At 28.3% G+C, this 21,609-nt stretch overlaps 3 protein-coding genes across 3 annotated transcripts; all 3 read left to right on the top strand.

Annotated features, from left to right (window-relative positions):
- The first annotated feature begins 3,870 nt into the window (after positions 1 to 3,870).
- On the top strand, positions 3,871 to 7,765 carry LOC140671770 (odorant receptor 10a-like). The gene is made up of 3 exons (XM_072903356.1): positions 3,871 to 4,578; positions 5,818 to 6,523; positions 7,338 to 7,765. Exons 1-3 carry the CDS (start codon positions 4,435 to 4,437, stop codon positions 7,679 to 7,681), a joined length of 1,194 nt encoding a protein of 397 aa, XP_072759457.1. The 5' UTR covers positions 3,871 to 4,434; the 3' UTR covers positions 7,682 to 7,765.
- Positions 7,766 to 11,948: 4,183 nt separating this feature from the next.
- LOC140671810 (odorant receptor 10a-like) lies at positions 11,949 to 14,496 on the top strand. Its single transcript, XM_072903416.1, has 3 exons — positions 11,949 to 12,304; positions 12,569 to 13,280; positions 14,141 to 14,496. Exons 1-3 carry the CDS (start codon positions 12,161 to 12,163, stop codon positions 14,482 to 14,484), a joined length of 1,200 nt encoding a protein of 399 aa, XP_072759517.1. The 5' UTR covers positions 11,949 to 12,160; the 3' UTR covers positions 14,485 to 14,496.
- Positions 14,497 to 17,696: 3,200 nt separating this feature from the next.
- LOC140672078 (odorant receptor 10a-like) lies at positions 17,697 to 20,324 on the top strand. Its single transcript, XM_072903914.1, has 3 exons — positions 17,697 to 18,056; positions 18,321 to 19,032; positions 19,895 to 20,324. The coding sequence occupies exons 1-3, from the start codon at positions 17,913 to 17,915 to the stop codon at positions 20,236 to 20,238; spliced, it is 1,200 nt and encodes a 399-aa protein (XP_072760015.1). The 5' UTR covers positions 17,697 to 17,912; the 3' UTR covers positions 20,239 to 20,324.
- The last annotated feature ends 1,285 nt before the right edge of the window (positions 20,325 to 21,609 follow it).

Raw genomic sequence — 21,609 nt, 5'->3', positions numbered from 1 at the left:
GCAACACTTGGTAAAATACATTTGTTACTATAATATTATTTTCTGTACTTACTGTATTGTCGAGATTATTAAAGTGATAAAAATAAAATAGAAACTTAAATGGATCAAAACAGATGTAAGTGTTTTGCTTACAATTATAATAAGTTGGTATATTATTCAAGCTCTTCATAAATTAATAATAAATAAGAAAAAAACAAGGCCATTCCGCTTTTCGTTCGAAAGTGTTTTACTACTGTTATAAATTTAATTTTAATATAATTATGTTTATTTTTACCAATCTGTTGTTCTTTCAGTTTATTTTTTATTTTTATTTTTATTTTGTATTGTATAGTTAATAATGTCACTAAGCTCTCATGGCCTTGTTTTTTCATATTTATAGTTATAATAAAAACTTGAATAAATATATTAGCATATCATTATTATGATAATTTTCGAGTATTAATAAATTAATAAATAAATAAATTAGAAATATTAGCTATATTTGTATTTTAAAGAAGACAAGAGAATTATTGAAATTACAAAAAAATAAATATTTACGAAAAACAAAATTTTAAACATAGCTTTATAAGTAATGTTTGTTCACTGAAGTAATGCAACAAGACTGTGCTAATCTTTTTGAAGAGAAAAAATAGAAAAAGAACATGAAAAATATATCTAAATATGAAGAATCTATGGTTAAGCAAATTTACAACTTTTCTTGCTACTCGTAATTGTTGATCAATATTTCAAATAGATGCGATAAAAGTTTAATATATTATTTGTTTCGCAATAAACGACTATAGACTGACCGAACTGTCGAAGGCATGAAAAATTACACATATTAGAAAGACGGACAGATATTACAAAAATGTATGGTTATACAAAGGAGGGCCGGTAAAAAGTGGCGATTTTTGCCCATCAACTGGCGCCTAAAATTCATATAGATTATCTTTGCTGGTATCCTGCAGAATGCAAAAATATTTTTTTCAAGCCCAAAAATCGATGGGAACTTGGCGAGATTCAAAAACAAAGTACGATGATACACTGTAACAGATGTTTGAATATCTTATGCGGTATCCTCGAAATAGGTGATTTAATTGTCTTTTGCATAGTATTTATTACTCGACTGGTCATTCTAAGCGTGGTATAAATATCTACAATAACTGTCATTTAAAATGGCTGACCCAATGGCAGCATGTATGTTTGGAAAAATCATCGCTGTTGCGTGAAAACTGTTGCTTGAGGGTTTTCGGAGTGTCTGATAAAATACATTCGGCATCATCAATTCGAAGTTCGAAATTTGAAATTGAATATGGCGGTAAGATTATGTTGAAATAATTATCAATATTATATAGACTTATAGAATGAATTCCATCCTCTTTAGTTACTCAAAGTGATTTATATTATCGTTAACACCGTCGTCTCTCACAAATCAGGATGCTTTATTACCGCGAGTTCTCTTCGTCTCTCACGAATCAGAGTGCTTTATGCTTTTTTGTCGTAGATATTTATAACACGTTTGAAATGATCAGTCGAGTAATAACACCACAAAGACAATTAAACCACCTATTCCGAGGATACCGCATAAGATAATCGAACATCTGTTACAGTGTAACATCGTACTTTCTTTTTGAATCAAGTCCCCATTGATTTTTAGGCATTAAAAAAATATTTTTGCATTCTGCAAGGCATTAGCAACGATAATCTATATAAATTTTAAGTGCCGATTGATGGGCAAAAATCGCCACTTTTTACCGGCCCTCCTTTGTTCTATCATTTATCTTATATGGACATAAAAACTGATCTATGAACGAGCGATGAGTTCTTCTGTATCGGCAGCAATTCCTTCTAAAATCATATGCATATGTCGTGTAGATATAAAGTAACAGTCTGTCACGTATAACTACTATCTTTTTGAGATCAAAACTAATGTCGCAAGACATAAAGACACACTGAAATGATGGTATGGACTATGATTTTTCAGCGATAAGGGCAATGATGAGAATAATCAGAGTGTGACTTTTGGAGGACGATTTGGTTTGCACGTTTCGTTGGATTTTGATATTCATTGTTGAGGTAAGAGAAGACAACATAAAATGCAATAAATTTTTCTTCTGAATGTGAAATATGATGGTAAATACGTAAACTTTTATGTACAAGTTTTTTATTAGAAATTTACATAATAATAATTCAACATAAATTTGGTGACATTTTTGCAGTTGATTTAAAATGAAAAATGGAGAAATCTTATAAAAATGAAATTCAATACACATATTATACGTATGTACAGGATGTCCTGGTGGGCAATCTCTCGTGGGCATGTAGAGCAGATAAAAATAACCCTACAAGTTCTTATAAAATTATTTTTTATAATCCATTTCTACCAAGATATTTATCTGTAAAGTTTCAATTTGAGAATCATTTTTCTTAAATAACGTTTATATGACTTTGTAGATCTTAATGTATAAGAACTTTTTTTTTATCATTAAATGAAGAGCTTTAAAATAGTGTGACAGAATTTTTAATATTATCTCGGAGAGCCAGAATCAAATCATCTGTAAGTCCTTTAACTTACTAACTATAAGATCGATGGCCTTTTTTATCTTTAAATTATGTATTAGATTCTTTCTATCTTTCTCGAAGAAAAAGGTATTCTTGTTTTATTTGGTTAAAACTAACTGTTTTCAAGAAAAACGCATGCGATCGATAGAAAGTAAACCTTTATTCGTAATAATTGAATAATGATTTTCACAATAATACAAAATTACATTGTGTATAAAAGAGAGAACAATTACTTGAAAATATTATTTATCACTGTGAACAAATCAGAAATGATTCTGGGATATTATGGTGGCTGCAGTGGTCATCAATTCGTCGTGCACGGGAATGCGTTAGAGTCGGTGGAAGTCATTTTGAACATTTTTGTAATTTTGCTAAATTTGTTTTCTTTTAAATAAATTTTAATATACAAATGTAATTTTATATTTTTTTGAAAATTATTGTTCAATTATTACGAATAAAGGTTTACTTTTTATTGATTAAATATGTTTTTCTTGAAAACAGTTAGTTTTAACGAAATAAACAAAGATTGATACTGTATAAAAGATGCAGATATATTTGATTGTATTTTGGAACATGCACTTTTCTGTAGTAATTATGATATTTTCAAATTATTTGATTGGTGTTAGAATTTGTGTCGTCTATCAATTAAAAAAAATTGATCTTCTTGTTTATTATTTTTATATTTAAATTTGTTTTGCTATATAAATTATCAAGCTCAAACATTTATTATTTAGACAATTATTTTAAGATATTTCTTTTTCATTTAATGATTTATTTAATGATATAATAAATTTTTATAATCTATATTTCCGAAACAATAATTTTTATACAAAAATATATTATTTAATTAGTTTCGAAGCAACATTTCAAATATACCAAGAAATTAAAATAAATTTTTATGCACGACGAAATATATATTTGGCTATTCTTATTAGATAGAAAGCTAAGTGTTCTATTTCATGTTATGTTTTTTTTCTTACATCAAAGATATGATGACATATCGATTGTAGTGTAGTTTCACAAAATGTTCATAACTTTATATCTATTTGTTATCCATTCTCTTTTACACAATATTTTTCATTTCCACAAATATTTCTATAATATTTCTTTTACTTTATCGCATCTTTGTACATTATATTTTATTGTTATAGTAGAAAAAAAATATTTACTCTGAAAAGATAATTTTTCTTCCTGAAGAAAGAAATTTATGGATATGAAAACAGGATAAATTATTAGCAGATTGCGAAAGAAATTTTTCTCATTATTATTTAATGTATATTATATGTATACACGGTAATAATAGTACCAAATCTTCTTTCAGTCTCTTATTACATTTTTTATTAAACATGATATTCTCTTGTTCGCCGTTTTCTTTCTTATTAGTCTGGAAAAAATGTACGAACAGTTTCCTCGGTGGACGACTAAACGATAATTTGGTCAACTTCTTTTTTCTTTCTTCCTTGCAATTGCAGATTTTTTATTTATCAATAAATTGAACATTTAAAGTTCTAGGTTTATTATTCTATTAAATTTGTATTGTTATGAATGATAAAATATGACACAACCGTATAATTTGTACAAACACAAATGCATATTCAAATTATGTAATTTATACTTGTTCTCCAAGAAATCGCAAGAAATAAGTCGCAGGAGTCATTATGAATAATAGATCAGATAGAAATCCAGAGGTAGTCGCGAGGGGTTGTCGCAGCGTAACAAATGTGGCTTGCATTTATAACAAATCGGTATCGAGTGTCGAACGATGTGGTCATTGTAGAGAGACAAAGGGTTGAAACCGTTTTCGGAGAAAAACTCGGCAGACTTACCGTAAAATATTTATCTCGAAGAAAATAATAATTGAAAGAATTGCATGAAATAAACTAAGGTTTCAAAATGGGATCACCTATGCAGTGGAATGCTGAAACTGCGTACGTCCTAACGTTTTATAAATATCTTCTTGGCATAATTGGACTGTGGGTATTGGATGAAGAAAATATATTCTCAAGAATTCGATGGTTTATATCGACAACAATTGAAGTAAGTTATATTTTTTGTGAATATTATTCAATAGTTTAAATATTAAAGAAATTATAAGTTTTAGCTTTCTTTTTTTTTATTTTATTTATTAAACGGGAAGCAAGTCCCTTTGGACAGAACAAAAAGTAAAAATATAAACAAAAGAAAAAAAAATAAAGACATAAAGAAATGAAAATAAGCGATTAGAATAACAGCTTAAGAAGAGATTGTTTGAATGAGTATAAACATGGCTAAAGAAGTCTATATTGTTGGATAGTTCATTGCCACGCATAGCAAGACGGTTTATAGATGAAAACCTTGCATATGACGTACAATGGTACTCTTCTAGGAAGATTCTTCTAAATCTAGTAGATCTTGCTGGAATATGAAAATTAATTCTCTCAAGCAATTCCGGGAATACTATGAATCCATTTATTAGTTTAAAGAGAAATAACATATCATGCATATATCTCTTTTTAGCAAGCGTAATCATATTAATAAGGTTATTTAATATAGGTACATAATTATGATTCGAAAGCTGCATAGGCATGCCCAAGTAAAAACTAACTCTGCAAAGAAAACGATGTTGTACTCATTCAATCAACAACATATGATTTAACTGGTAGGGAGCCCAGAAAACCCAGACACATTTCAACTGAGATCTAACAAATAAATAGTAAAAAAATTTTAAAGTAGATGCATTTTTTAAGTATTTACATGACCGAAAAATAAAACTTAATTTTTTAAAGGCACAGTTACGATCCTCTGAATATGGCACTCAAAAGATAAATTGGACACTTAAACATAATGCCAAGCTCACGAACCAGATCAACATTCGAGAAGGCAATATCATTAATTGTATAATTATACGATAGAATAGATCTACTTTTGGTAAAATTTATGACTTGACATTTTGAGAGATTAAATTATAAATAGTTAGCGCTAGCCTAAGAACTAAAATTAACAAGGTCCTGTTGCAAACTCTGGGCATCACATACACTGCAAATGCAATAAAAAAATTTTAAATCATCCGCTTATAATAAAAATTTTAATATCTTTAAAACATTTTTATCTGATTTATAAATTTTAATTTCACTCCCGTGTCCCTCATCTTGAGAAATTCGAAGATTATTTTTTGAATAAAATTGAAACACAAATTATAAATAATGAATTGTATACACACACTACGCTATATAATTTGATGAAAATAAAATACTTGGCATAAAAACTGGACTTATCTATTTGATTTTCATGAACCAGATGACTGCAACGGTCAGCCTGTCACTAGAGGTAATTCGACATTGTAACGGTTACGAGGACGCTTTCGACGCTTTTCTATCGGCCTCCTCGTCGGTGATTAGCATGACAAAACTACTTATGCATCGTGTAAATTGGAGAGACAAATTGATTCTGGTGCAAGCCGTCATCCATGATTGGACTTTTGTCGAGCATCTTCAATCGCGCGATATAATGTTGAAGTACGCGCGGACAGGTAGATTCGGTTTCTTGATATTCTTCTATCTCGGCTGCGGCTCCTGCGTGTTTCCCTTCTCGTCTTTTATATTCGCCAATCTCGATCTACCTTCTTTGGAACAGCAAACTTACAACAAAACAAGCCAAAGAATAATGCTTTTTCCGGCCTATTGTGTTTTCGAAACATATACATCTTTTGCTTACGGCCTCGTTGAAGTCTTGCAAACGCTACAGATCTTCGTCAACTGCATCTCACACTGCGGAAACGACGGATTTTTCTTTGATCTTACGATGCATGTGTGTGGACAATTCGAGGTTCTTAGCCTGGAATTTGCTGAAATAAGTAGCAAACAATCGCTTTCCCATAAGAAACTTGGCATTCTGTTGAAGAGACATCACCGTCTCATAGATCTGGCGTATCATCTGGAAAAAGCATACAGTTTAGTCATCTTGCCGCAGCTTTTAATGAGCGTCATGCTCATATGCATCGAAGGTAACTTTTATTGAAAAAAATAGCAATTATATATAAATTTATACATTTATTCTTATATACATATTTTACACGATTTATACATATATATATAGTCAATCAAAGAAACCTGACAATTTTAAAAATAAAATTAAAAAATAAAAAAATTTCATTTATATAATAATATGACAAAATATATTAAAAGTCCTTTCTTTCACTAACTTAGTTATCCAATTATAATATAATAAGCAATTAAAAAATTAGAATCAATATAAAAATAACTACGGGAAATGATTATTCTTGTTCTTGTGTAAAAAAAATTATTTTTGTTAAACTATGAAACTTCTACAAAATTTTTATATAAATTATAATATAGAATGTTTCATTTTAATTTTATCAGGTAAATATTTCAAAAAATATGAAAGATGCTTTGATTCAAAGAGAGTTATAAGACTATATTACTAATTTGATCGTGGATAGTTTAAAAATTATATGTTAATTTCTTAAATAAAACTCCTTATTTTTTATTGCATATTCTTGTAGCTCTTCTCGAGACTTTCGAAACACTGAACCGTTTCAAAGCTATCGTTTTTTCGTGATAATATATTAATGTGGCTATCAATGACTTAGATCAACTTAATGACACCATCTTATACTTTCTTTTGTGCTAAACAGCTTTTACCTGAAACGTTCTTCTGTATCTTGTTTACATTCAAAATATTTGTCTGATAAGATTAAAATAAAACATCCTGTATATATCTTAAATACAACAATACATTTTTTATGAAAAATTTTTTTAACCCACCATTAATCTAACTTAACATCGTATGTATTTCAGGTTTTCAATTAATTCTTGTGCTTACTATGGACAATACAATATTTGCTGCTATAAAACATCTTATTTACATCGCCGTGTTCCTGGTTCAACTTTTCATTTACTGTTTCGCCGGACAAACGTTGGAGTTTCAATCTCAAAGCCTTGCCTACGCCATTTATGAGATACCATGGTATAATTTTAATGTTAGCATGATGAAAGATTTGCCATTGATGATATTTCGGGCAACTAATCCTCATCGATTGACTGCGGGAAAATTTCTAGCGATAAATTTTGTGAGTTTTAAAGAGATTCTGAAGGCTTCCGTCTCGTATCTGTCCGTATTAAGGGTAATGATAGAGACGTGAAATATTTTTTTTTAAAATAAGGGTAATTTTATTTTAATTTATCCTTATGTAATTTATTGATTTATAATTTGTAATATTTTTTTAAACGCAACACTTGGTAAAATACATTTGTTACTATAATATTATTTTCTGTACTTACTGTATTGTCGAGATTATTAAAGTGATAAAAATAAAATAGAAACTTAAATGGATCAAAACAGATGTAAGTGTTTTGCTTACAATTATAATAAGTTAGTATATTATTCAAGCTCTTCATAAATTAATAATAAATAAGAAAAAAACAAGGCCATTCCGCTTTTCGTTCGAAAGTTTTTTACTACTGTTATAAATTTAATTTTAATATAATTATGTTTATTTTTACCAATTTGTTGTTCTTTCAGTTTGTTTTTTATTTTTATTTTTATTTTGTATTGTATAGTAATAATGTCACTAAGCTCTCATGGCCTTGTTTTTTCTTATTTATAGTTAGGATAAGAACTTGAATAAATATATTAACATATCATTATCATGATAATTTTCGAGTATTAATAAATTAATAAATAAATAAATTAGAAATATTAGCTATATTTGTATTTTAAAGAAGACAAGAGAATTATTGAAATTACAAAAAAAATAAATATTTACGAAAAACAAAATTTTAAACATAGCTTTATAAGTAATGTTTGTTCACTGAAGTAATGCAACAAGACTGTGCTAATCTTTTTGAAGAGAAAAAATAGAAAAAGAACATGAAAAATATATCTAAACATGAAGAATCTATGGTTAAGCAAATTTACAACCTTTTCTTGCTACTCGTAATTGTTGATCAATATTTCAAATAGATGCGATAAAAGTTTAATATATTATTTGTTTCGCAATAAACGACTATAGAGACTGACCGAACTGTCGAAGGCATGAAAAATTACACATATTAGAAAGACGGACAGATATTACAAAAATGTATGGTTATACAAAGCAGGGCCGGTAAAAATGGCGATTTTTGCCCATCAACTGGCGCCTAAAATTCATATAGATTATCTTTGCTGGTGCCCTGCAGAATGCAAAAATATTTTTTTCAAGCCGAAAAATCGATGGGAACTTGGCGAGATTCAAAAACAAAGTACGATGATACACTGTAACAGATGTTCGAATATCTTATGCGGTATCCTCGGAATAGGTGATTTAATTGTCTTTTGCAGAGTATTTATTACTCGACTGGTCATTCTAAGCGTGGTATAAATATCTACAATAACTGTCATTTAAAATGGCTGATCCAATGGCAGCATGTATGTTTGGAAAAGTCATTGCTGTCGCGTGAAAACTGTTGCTTGAGGGTTTTCGGAGTGTCTGATAAAATACATTCGGCATCATCAATTCGAAGTTCGAAATTTGAAATTGAATATGGCGATAAGATTATGTTGAAATAATTATCAATATTATATAGACTTATAGAATAAATTCCATCCTCTTTCGTTACTCAAAATGATTTATATTATCGTTAACACCGTCGTCTCTCACGAATCAGGGTGCTTTATGCTTTTTTGTCGTGGATATTTATATCACGTATGAAATGACCAGTCGAGTAATAACACCGCAAAGACAATTAAACCACCTATTCCGAGGATACCGCATAAGATAATCGGACATCTGTTACAGTGTAACATCGTACTTTCTTTTTGAATCTGGCCAAGTCCCCATTGGTTTTTAGACATTAAGAAAATATTTTTGCATTGTGCAAGGCATTAACAACGATAATCTATATAAATTTTAGATTCCGATTGATGGGCAAAAATCGCCACTTTTTACTTTGTCTTGTCATTTATCTTAAACGAACATAAAAACTGATCTATGAACGAGCGATGAATTCTTCTGTATCGGCAGTAATTCCTTCTAAAATATATGCATATGTCGCGTAGATATAAAGTAACAGTCCGTCACGTATAATTACTATCTTTTTGAGATCGAAACTAATGTCACAAGACATAAAGACACACTGAAATGATGGTATGGACTATGGTTTTTTAGCGATAAGGGCAATGATGCGAATAATCGGAATGTGGTCTTTGGAGGATGATTTGGTTTGCACGTTTCGTTGGATTTTGATATTCATTGCTGAGGTAAGAGAAGATAACATAAAATACAATAAATTTTTCTTGTGAATGTGAAATATGATAGTAAATACGTAAACTTTTTTGTACAAGTTTTTTATTAGAAATTAACATAATAATAATTCAACAATAATTCGGTGACATTTTTATAGTTGATTTAAAATGAAAAATCGAGAAATCTTATAAAAATGAAATTCACTACATATATTATACGTACATACAGGATGTCCTGGTAGGCAATCTCTCGTGGGCATGTAGAGCAGATAAAAATAACCCCACAAGTTCTTATAAAATTTTTTTCTATAATGCATTTCTACCAAGATATTTATCTGTAAAGTTTAAATTTGAGAATCATTTTTCTTAAATAACGTTTATATGACTTTGTACATCTTAATGTATAAGAACTTTTTTTTATCATTAAATAAAGATCTTTAAATTAATGTGACAGAATTTTTAATATTATCTCGGAGAGCCAGAATCAAATCATCTGTAAGTCCTTTAACTTACTAACTATTAGATCGATGGCCTTTTTTATTTTTAAATTATGTATTAGATTCTTTCTATCTTTCTCTAAGAAAAAGGTATTCTTGTTTTATTTGGTTAAAACTAACTGTTTTAAAAAAAAACGCATTTGATCGATAGAAAGTAAACCTTTATTCGTAATAATTGAATAATGATTTTCACAATAATACAAAATTACATTGTGTATAAAAGAGAGAACAATTACTTGAAAATATTATTTATCACTGTGAACAAATTAGAAATGATCCTGGGATATTATGATGACCGCAGCGGTCATCAATTCGTCGTGCACGGGAATGCGTTAGAGTCGGTGGAAGTCATTTTGAACATTTTTTTAATTTCGCTAAATTCGTTTTCTTTTAAATAAATTTTAATATACAAATGTAATTTTATATTATTTTGAAAATCATTATTTTATTTTTACGAATAAAGGTTTACTTCTTACTGATTAAATATGTTTTTCTTGAAAACAGTTAGTTTTAACGAAATAAACAAAGATTAATACTGTATAAAAGATGCAGACATATTTGACATTATTTTGGTACATGCACTTTTGTGTAGTAATTTAAATATATTCAAATTATTTGATTGGTGTTAGAATTTGTGTCGTCTATCAATTAAAAAAAATTGATTCTCTTGTTTATTATTTTAATATTTAAATTTGTTTTGCTATATAAATTATCAAGCTCAAACATTTATTATTTAGACAATTATTTTAAGATATTTCTTTTTCATTTAATGTGATTTATTTAATGATATAATAAATTTTTATAATCTATATTTTTGAAACAATAATTAATAATTTTTATACAAAAATATATTATTTAATTAGTTTCGAGAAAACATTTCAAATATACCAAGAAATTAAAATATATTTTAATGCACGATGAAATATATATTTGGCTACTCTTATTGATAGAAAGCTAAGTGTTTTATTTCATGTTATGTTTTTTTTCTTACATCAATGATATGGTGACATATCAATTACAGTGTAGTTTCACAAAATGTTCATAACTTTATATCTATTTGTTATCCATTCTCTTTTACACAATATTTTTCATTTCCACAAATATTTCTATAATATTTCTACCACTTTATCGCATCTTTGTACATTATATTTTATTGTTATAGTAGAAAAAAAATATTCCCTCTGAAAAGATAACTTTTCTTCCTGAAGAAAGAAATTTACGGAAATGAAAACAGGATAAATTATTAGCAGATTGCAAAAGAAATTTTTCTCATTATTATTTAATGTATATTATATGTATACACGGTAATAATAGTACCAAATCTTCTTTCAGTCTCTTATTACATTTTTTATTAAACATGATATTCTCTTGTTTGCCGTTTTCTTTCTTATCAATTTGGAAAAAATGTACGAACAATTTCTTCGGTGGACGACTAAACGATAATTTGGTCAACTTTTTTTTTTCTTCCTTGCAATTGCAGATTTTTTATTTATCAATAAATAGAACATTTAAAGTTCTAAGTTTATTATTTTATTAAATTTATATTGTTATGAATGATAAAATATGACGCAACCGTATAATTTATACAAACACAAATGCATATTCAAATTGTGTATATTATACTTGTTCTCCAAGAAATCGCAAGAAATAAGTCGTAGGAGTCATTATGAATAATAGATCAGATAGAAATCCAGAGGTAGTCGCGAGGGGTTGTCGCAGCGTAACAAATGTGGCTTGCATTTATAACAAATCGGTATTGAGTATCGAACGATGTGGTCATTGTAGAGAGACAAAGGGTTACAATCTTTTTCGGAGAGAAACTCGACAGACTTATCGTAAAATATTTATCTCGAAGAAAATAATAATTGAAAGAATTGCATGAAATAAACTAAGGCTTTAAAATGATATCGCCTATGCAGTGGAATGTTGAAACTGCCTACGTCCTGACGTTTTATAAATATTTTCTTGGCATACTTGGGCTGTGGGTTTTGGATGAAGAAAATGTATTCTCGAGGATTCGATGGTTTATATCAACAATGATTGAAGTAAGTTATATTTTTTTTTAATATTCTTTAATAGTTTAAATATTGAAGAAATTATAATTTTTAGTTTTCTTTTTGTCTGATTAATAAATTTTAATTTTACTCACGTGTCTTTCATCTTGAGAATCTCGATGATTACTTCCTGAATAAAATTGAAACAAAAATTTTAAATAATGAATTGTATACACACACTATACTAATAAATTTGATGAAAATAAAGTTCTTGGCACAAAGACTGGACTTATCTATTTGATTTTCATGAACCAGATGAGTTCAATGGCCAGTCTGTCACTGGAGGTGATTCGACATTGTAACGGTTACGAGGACACTTTATACGCTTTTATGTCGGTCTCCTTTTCGGTGAGTAGCATATCAAAACTACTTATGCATCGTGTAAATTGGAGAGACAAGTTGATTCTGGTGCAAGCCATCATCCATGATTGGACTTTGGTCGAGCATCCTCTCTCGCGGGATATAATGTTTAAGTACGCGCGAACAGGTAGATTGGGTTCCTTGATATTCTTCTATCTCGGTTGCGCCACCTGCGTGTTTCCCTACTTGTCCTTTATATTCGCCAATCTCGATCTACCTTGGAATTCTTTGGAAAATCAAACTTACAACAAAACGAGCGAAAGAAGATTGCTTCTCCCGACCTACTGTGTTTTCGAAACATCTACATCCTTCGCTTACGGCCTCGTTCAAGTCTTGCAAACGGTACAGATTTTCGTCAACTGCGTCTCGATAGTCGGAAACGACGCATTTTTTTTCGATCTTACGATGCATGTGTGTGGACAATTCGAGGTTCTTAGGCTGGACTTCGCTAAAATAAGTAGCGAACAGTCGCTTTCCCCTACGAAACTTGGCATTCTGTTGAAGAGACATCAGCGTCTAATAGATCTGGCGCTTCATCTGGAAAAAGCATACAGCTTAGTCATCTTGCCGCAGCTTTTAATGAGCGTCATACTCTTATGCGTCGAAGGTAACTTTTATTGAAGAAAATAGCAATTATAAAATTTATACATTTATACTTATATACATATTTTACACGATTTATATATATATATATATATATATATATATATATATATATATATATATATATATATATATATATAGGGTCGATCAAAGAAACCTGACAATTTAAAAAATAAAATTAAAAAATTAAAAAATTTTATTTATATAATAATATGACAAAATATATTAAAAGTCTTTTCTTTCACTAACTTAATTATTCAATTATGATATAATAAGCAATTAAAAAATTAGAATCAATATAAAAATAACTACGGGAAATGATTATTCTTGTTCTTGTGTAAAAAAAATTATTTTTGTTAAACTATGAAATTTCTACAAAATTTTTATATAAATTATAATATACAATGTTTCATTTTAATTTTATCAGGTAAATATTTCAAAAAATATGAAAGATGCTTTGATTCAAAGAGAGTTATAAGACTATATTACTAATTTGATCTTGGATAGTTTAAAAATTATATGTCAATTTCTTAAATGAAACTCCTTATTTTTTATTGCATATTCTTGTAGCTCTTCTCGAGACTTTCGAAACACTGAACCGTTTCAAAGCTATCGTTTTTTTGTGATAATATATTAATGTGGTTATCAATGACTTAGATCAACTTAATGACACCATCTTATGCTTTCTTTTGTGCCAAACAGCTTTTACCTGAAACGTTCTTCTGTATCTTGTTTACATTCAAAATATTTGTCTGATAAGATTAAAATGAAACATCCTGTATATATCCTAAATATAACAATACATTTTTATAAAAAATTTTTTTAATCCACCATAAATCTTGCTTAACATCGTATATATTTCAGGTTTTCAATTAATTCTTGCGTTTACTATGGACAATACATTATTTGCTGCTATGGAACATATCCTTCTCATCGTCGTGTTGTTGATTCAACTTTTCACTTACTGTTTCGCCGGACAAACGTTGGAGTTTCAATCTCAAAGCCTTGCCTACGCCATTTATGAGATACCTTGGTATAATTTTAATGTTAGCGTGATGAAAGATTTGCCATTGATGATATTTCGGGCAACTAATCCTCATCGATTAACTGCGGGAAAATTTCTAGCGATAAATTTTGTGAGTTTTAAAGAAATTCTGAAGGCTACCGCCTCGTATTTGTCCGTATTAAGGGTAATGATAGAGACGTGAAATATTTTCTTAAAAAATGAGGTTAATTTTATTTTAATTTATCTATATGTAATTTATTGATTTATAATTTGTAATATTTTTTTAAACGCAACACTTGGTAAAATACATTTGTTACTATAATATTATTTCCTGTACTTACTGTATTGTCCAGATTATTAAAGTGATAAAAATAAAGTAGAAACTTAATTGGATGAAAACAGATGTAAGTGTTTTGCTTACAATTATAATAAGAACTTGAATAAATATATTACCATATCATTATCATGATAATTTTTGAGTATTAATAAATTAATAAATAAATCAATTAGAAATATTAGCTATATTTATATTTTAAAGAAGACAAGAGGATTATTGAAATTACAAAAAAAAAATATTTACGAGAAACAAAGTTTTAACATAGCTTTATAAGTAATGTTTGTTTATTCGAATAATGCAACAACAAGAATGTGGTAATCTTTTTGAAGAAAAAAGATAGATAAAGGACATGAAAAATATATCTAAACATGAAGAATCTATGGTTAAACAAATTTATAACTTTTTTTGTTACTCGCAATTGTTGATCAATATTTCAAATAGGTACGATAAAAGTCCAATATATTATTAGTTTCGCAATAAACAACTATCGGCTGACGAAACTGTCGAAGGCATGAAAAATTACACATATTAAAAAGACGGACAGATGGATATTACAAAAATGTATGGTTATACAAATTTGTCTTGTCATTTATCTAATGCCGACATAAAAACCAAAGGATGAGTTTTTGGGTATCGCCAGTAATTCTTTCTAAAATTATATACATATGTCGCGTAGATATAAAGTAACAGTCTGTCACATATAACTACTATCTTTTTGAGATCGAAACTAATGTCGCAAGACATAAAGACACACTGGAATGATGGTATGGACTATGGTTTTTCAGCAATAAGGGCAATGGTGCGAATAATCGAAATGTGGCCTTTGGAGGACGATTTGGTTTGCACGTTTCGTTGGATTTTGATATTCATTGCTGAGGTAAGAGAAGATAACATAAAATACAATAAATTTTTCTTGTGAATGTGAAATATGATAGTAAATACGTAAACTTTTATGTTCAAGTTTTTTGTTAGAAATTAACATAATAATAATTCAACAATAATTCGGTGACATTTTTGCAATTGATTTAAAATGAAAAATCGAGAAATCTTATAAAAATGAAATTCAATACGCATATTATACGTATATACAGGATGTCCTGGTGGACAATCTCTCGTGGGCATGTAGAGCAGATAAAAATAACCCCACAAGTTCTTAAAAAATTTTTTTCTATAATGCATTTCTACCAAAATATTTATCTCTAAAGTTTAAATCTGAGAATCATTTTTCTTAAATAACGTTTAATGACTTTGTAGATCTTAAGATCTTAAGAAATACATTATTAATAATGTATTTCTATTATTAATAATGTATAAGAACTTTTTTTATCATTAAATAAAGATCTTTAAAATAGTGTGACAGAATTTTTAATATTATCTCGGAGAGTCAGAATCAAATCATCTGTAAGTCCTTTAACTTACAAAACTATGAGATCGGTGGTTTTTTTTGTTTTTAAATTATATTTTAGATTCTTTATATTTTTCTCTAAGAAAAAGATATTCTTGTTTTATTTCGTTAAAACTAACTGTTTTCAAGAAAAACGCATTTGATCGATAGAAAGTAAACCTTTATTCGTAATAATTGAATAATGATTTTCACAATAATACAAAATTACATTGTGTATAAAAGAGAGAACAATTACTTGAAAATATTATTTATCACTGTGAACAAATCAGAAATGATTCTGGGATATTATGGTGGCTGCAGTGGTCATCAATTCGTCGTGCACGGGAATGCGTTAGAGTCGGTGGAAGTCATTTTGAACATTTTTGTAATTTTGCTAAATTTGTTTTCTTTTAAATAAATTTTAATATACAAATGTAATTTTATATTTTTTTGAAAATTATTGTTCAATTATTACGAATAAAGGTTTACTTTTTATTGATTAAATATGTTTTTCTTGAAAACAGTTAGTTTTAACGAAATAAACAAAGATTGATACTGTATAAAAGATGCAGATATATTTGATTGTATTTTGGAACATGCACTTTTCTGTAGTAATTATGATATTTTCAAATTATTTGATTGGTGTTAGAATTTGTGTCGTCTATCAATTAAAAAAAATTGATCTTCTTGTTTATTATTTTTATATTTAAATTTGTTTTGCTATATAAATTATCAAGCTCAAACATTTATTATTTAGACAATTATTTTAAGATATTTCTTTTTCATTTAATGATTTATTTAATGATATAATAAATTTTTATAATCTATATTTCCGAAACAATAATTTTTATACAAAAATATATTATTTAATTAGTTTCGAAGCAACATTTCAAATATACCAAGAAATTAAAATAAATTTTTATGCACGACGAAATATATATTTGGCTATTCTTATTAGATAGAAAGCTAAGTGTTCTATTTCATGTTATGTTTTTTTTCTTACATCAAAGATATGATGACATATCGATTGTAGTGTAGTTTCACAAAATGTTCATAACTTTATATCTATTTGTTATCCATTCTCTTTTACACAATATTTTTCATTTCCACAAATATTTCTATAATATTTCTACCACTTTATCGCATCTTTGTACATTATATTTTATTGTTATAGTAGAAAAAAAATATTCCCTCTAAAAAGATAACTTTTCTTCCTGAAGAAAAAAATTTACGGAAATGAAAACAGGATAAATTATTAGCAGATTGCGAAAGAAATTTTTCTCATTATTGTTTAATGTATAATATATGTATACACGGTAATAATAGTACCAAATCTTCTTTCAGTCTTTTATTATATTTTTTATTAAACATGATATTTTCTTGTTTGCTGTTTTCTTGCTTATTAGTCTGGAAAAAATGTACGAACCGTTTCCTCAGTGAACGACTAAACGATCAATTTTTTTCTTTCTTTCTTCTTTGCAATTGCAGATTTTTTATTTATCAATAAATAGAACATTTAAGGTTCTAGGTTTATTATTCTATTAAATTTATATTGTTATAAATGATAAAATATGAGGCAACCGTGTAATTTGTACAAACACAAATGCAAATTCAAATTATGTATATTATACTTGTTCTCCAAGAAATCGCAAGAAATAAGTCGCAAGAGTCATTATGAATAATAGATCAGATAGAAATCCAGAGGTAGTCGCGAGGGGTTGTCGCAGCGTAACAAATGTGGCTTGCATTTATAACAATTTGGTATCGAGTATCGAACGATGCGGTCATTATAGAGAGACAAAGGGTTACAATCTTTTTCGGAGAGAAACTCGGCAGACTTATCGTAAAATATTTATCTCGAAGAAAATAATAATTGAAAGAATTGCATGGAATAAACTAAGGTTTTAAAATGAGATCGCCTATGCAATGGAATGCTGAAACTGCCTACGTCCTGACGTTTTATAAAAATCTTCTTAGCATACTTGGGCTGTGGGTATTGGATGAAGAAAATGTATTCTCGAGGATTCGATGGTTTATATCGACAATGATTGAAGTAAGTTATATTTTGTTTGAATATTATTCAATAGTTTAAATATTGAAGAAATTATTATTTTTAGGTCTCTTTTTGTCTGATAAATAAATTTTAATTTCACTCACGTGTCCCTCATCTTGAGAATCTTGATGATAATTTCCTGAATAAAATTGAAACAAAAATTATAAATAATGAATTGTATACAAATACTATACTATATAATTTGATGAAAATAAAGTTCTTAGCACAAAGACTGGACTTATCTATTTGATTTTCATGAACCAGATGAGTACAACGGTCAGCCTATCATTGGAGGTGATTCGACATTGTAACGGTTACGAGGACACTTTATACGCTTTTATGTCGGTCTCCTTTTCGGTGAGTAGCATATCAAAACTACTTATGCATCGTGTAAATTGGAAAGACAAGTTGATTCTGGTGCAAGCCATCATCCATGATTGGACTTTGGTCGAGCATCCTCCCTCACGCGATATAATGTTGAAGTACGCGCGAACAGGTAGATTCGGTTTCTTGATATTCTCCTATCTCGGTTGTGCCTACTGCGTATTTCCCTACTTGTCCTTTATATTCGCCAATTTCGATCTACCTTGGATTTCTTTGGAAAATCAAACTTACAACAAAACGAGCGAAAAAAGATTGCTTTTCCCGACATATTGTGTTTTCGAAACAAATACATCCTTCACTTACGGCCTCGTTCAAGTCTTGCAAACGGTACAGCTCTTCGTCAACTGCGTCTCGATAGTCGGAAACGATGCATTTTTTTTCGACCTTACGATGCATGTGTGTGGACAATTCGAGGTTCTTAGGCTGGAATTTGCTGAAATTAGTAGCAAACAATCGCTTTCCCGTAAGAAACTTGGCATTCTGTTGAAGAGACATCACCGTCTCATAGATCTGGCGTATCATCTGGAGAAAGCATACAGTTTAGTCATCTTGCCGCAGCTTTTAATGAGCGTCATGCTCATATGTGTCGAAGGTAACTTTTATTGATAAAAATAGCAATTATAAAATTTATACATTTATACTTATATACATATTTTACACGATTTTTACATATATATAGGGTCGATCAAAGGAACCTGACAATTTTAAAATTAAAATTAAAAAATAAAAAAATTTCATTTATATAATAATATGTCAAAATATATGAAAAGTCCTTTCTTTCCACTAACTTAATTATCTAGTATCCAATTGTGATGTAATGAGCAATTTAAAAAATGGAATCAACATAAAAATAACTACGGGAAATGATTATTCTTGTCCTTGTGTAAAAAAATTATTTTTGTTAAACTATGAAATTTCTACAAAATTTTTATATAAATTATAATATAGAGAGTGTTTCATTTTAATTTTATCAGGCAAATATTCCGAAAAATATTTAATTTTAATATTATTGGGCAAATATTTCGAAAAATATGGAAGATGCTTTGATTCAAAGAGAATTATAAGACGATGTTACTGATTTGTTTTTGGATAGTTTAAAAATTATATGGCAATTTCTTAAATAAAACTCCCTATTTTTTATTGCATATTCTTGTAGCTCTTCTCGAGACTTTCAAAACACTGAACCGTTTCAAAGCTATTTTTCGTTTTTTCATGATAATATATTAATGTGGTTATCAATGACTTAGATCAACTCAATGGCACCATCTTATGCTTTCCTTCGAGCCAAACAGTTTTTACCTGAAACGTTCTTCTGTATCTTGTTTACATTCAAAATATTTGTCTGATGAGATTAAAATGAAACATCCTGTATATATCCTAAATATAACAATACATTTTTATAAAAATTGTTTTTAATCCACCATAAATCTAGCTTAACATCGTATATATTTCAGGTTTTCAATTAATTCTTGCGTTTACTATGCACAATACATTATTCGCTACTTCGGAACATATCCTTCTCATCGTCGTGTTACTGATTCAACTTTTTACTTACTGTTTTGCTGGACAAACGTTGGAGTTTCAATCTGAAAGCCTTGCCTACGCCATTTATGAGATACCTTGGTATAATTTTGATGTTAGTGTGATGAAAGATTTGCCATTGATGATATTTCGGGCAACTAATCCTCATCGATTGACTGCGGGAAAATTTCTAGCGATAAATTTTGTGAGTTTTAAAGAGATTCTGAAGGCTTCCGCCTCGTATTTGTCCGTATTAAGGGTAATGATAGAGACGTGAAATATTTTCTTAAAAAATGAGGTTAATTTTATTTTAATTTATCCTTATGTAATTTATTGATTTATAATTTGTAATATTTTTTTAAACGCAACACTTGGTAAAATACATTTGTTATTATAATATGATTTTCTGTACTTACTGTATTGTCGAGATTATTAAAGTGATAAAAATAAAGTAGAATCGTAAATGGATGAATACAGATGTGTTTTGCTTACAATTATGATAACAATTTTAATAAATATATTAACATATCATTATCATGATAATTTTTGAGTATTAATAAATTAATGAATAAATAAATTAGATATATTAGCTATATTTATATTTTAAAGAAGGCAAGAGGATTATTGAAATTACAAAAAAAAATATTTACGAGAAACAAAGTTTTAATCTTAGCTTTATAAGTAATGTTTGTTTATTCGAGTAATGCAACAACAAGGATTTGGTAATATTTTTGAAGAGAAAGGATAGAAAAAGAACATGAAAAATATATCTAAACATGAAGAATCTATGGTTAAACAAATTTACAACTTTTCTTGCTACTTGTAATTGTTGATCAATATTTCAAATAGGTGCGATAAAAGTGCAATATATTATTTCGCAATAAACGACTATCGGCTGACAGAACTGTCGAAGGCATGAAAAATTACACATATTAGAATGACGGACAGATGGATATTACAAAAATGTATGGTTATACAAATTTGTCCTGTCATTTATCTAATACCGACATAAAAACCGATCGATGAGTTCTTGGGTATCGCCAGTAATTCTTTCTAAAATTATATACATATGTCGGGTAGATATAAAGTAATAGTCTGTCACATATAACTACTATCTTTTTGAGATCGAAACTAATGTCGCAAGACATAAAGACACACTGGAATGATGGTATGGACTATGGTTTTTTAGCGATAAGGGCAATGATGCGGATAATCGGAGTGTGGCCTTTGGAGGACGATTTGGTTTGCACGTTTCGTTGGATTTTGATATTCATTGCTGAGGTAAGAAAAGATAACATAAAATGCAATAAATTTTTTTTGTGAATGTGAAATATGATGGTAAATACGTAAACTTTTATGTACAAGTTTTTTGTTAGAAATTAACATAATAATAATTCAACAATAATTCGGTGACATTTTTGCAGTTGATTTAAAATGAAAAACCGAGAAATTCTATAAAAATGAAATTCAATACACATATTATATGTATGTAGAGCAAATAAAAATAACCCCATATGTTTCTATAAAATTTTTTTCTATAATGCATTTCTACCAAGATATTTGTCTCTAAAGTATAAATTTGAGAATTATTTTTCGTAAATAACGTTATATAACTTTGTAGATCTTAATAATGTATAAGAATTTTTTT

The sequence above is a fragment of the Anoplolepis gracilipes genome, chromosome 12, assembly GCF_047496725.1.
Source record: "Anoplolepis gracilipes chromosome 12, ASM4749672v1, whole genome shotgun sequence".
NCBI lineage: Eukaryota > Metazoa > Arthropoda > Insecta > Hymenoptera > Formicidae > Anoplolepis > Anoplolepis gracilipes.
This window is presented reverse-complemented; position numbering and strand designations above follow the sequence as displayed.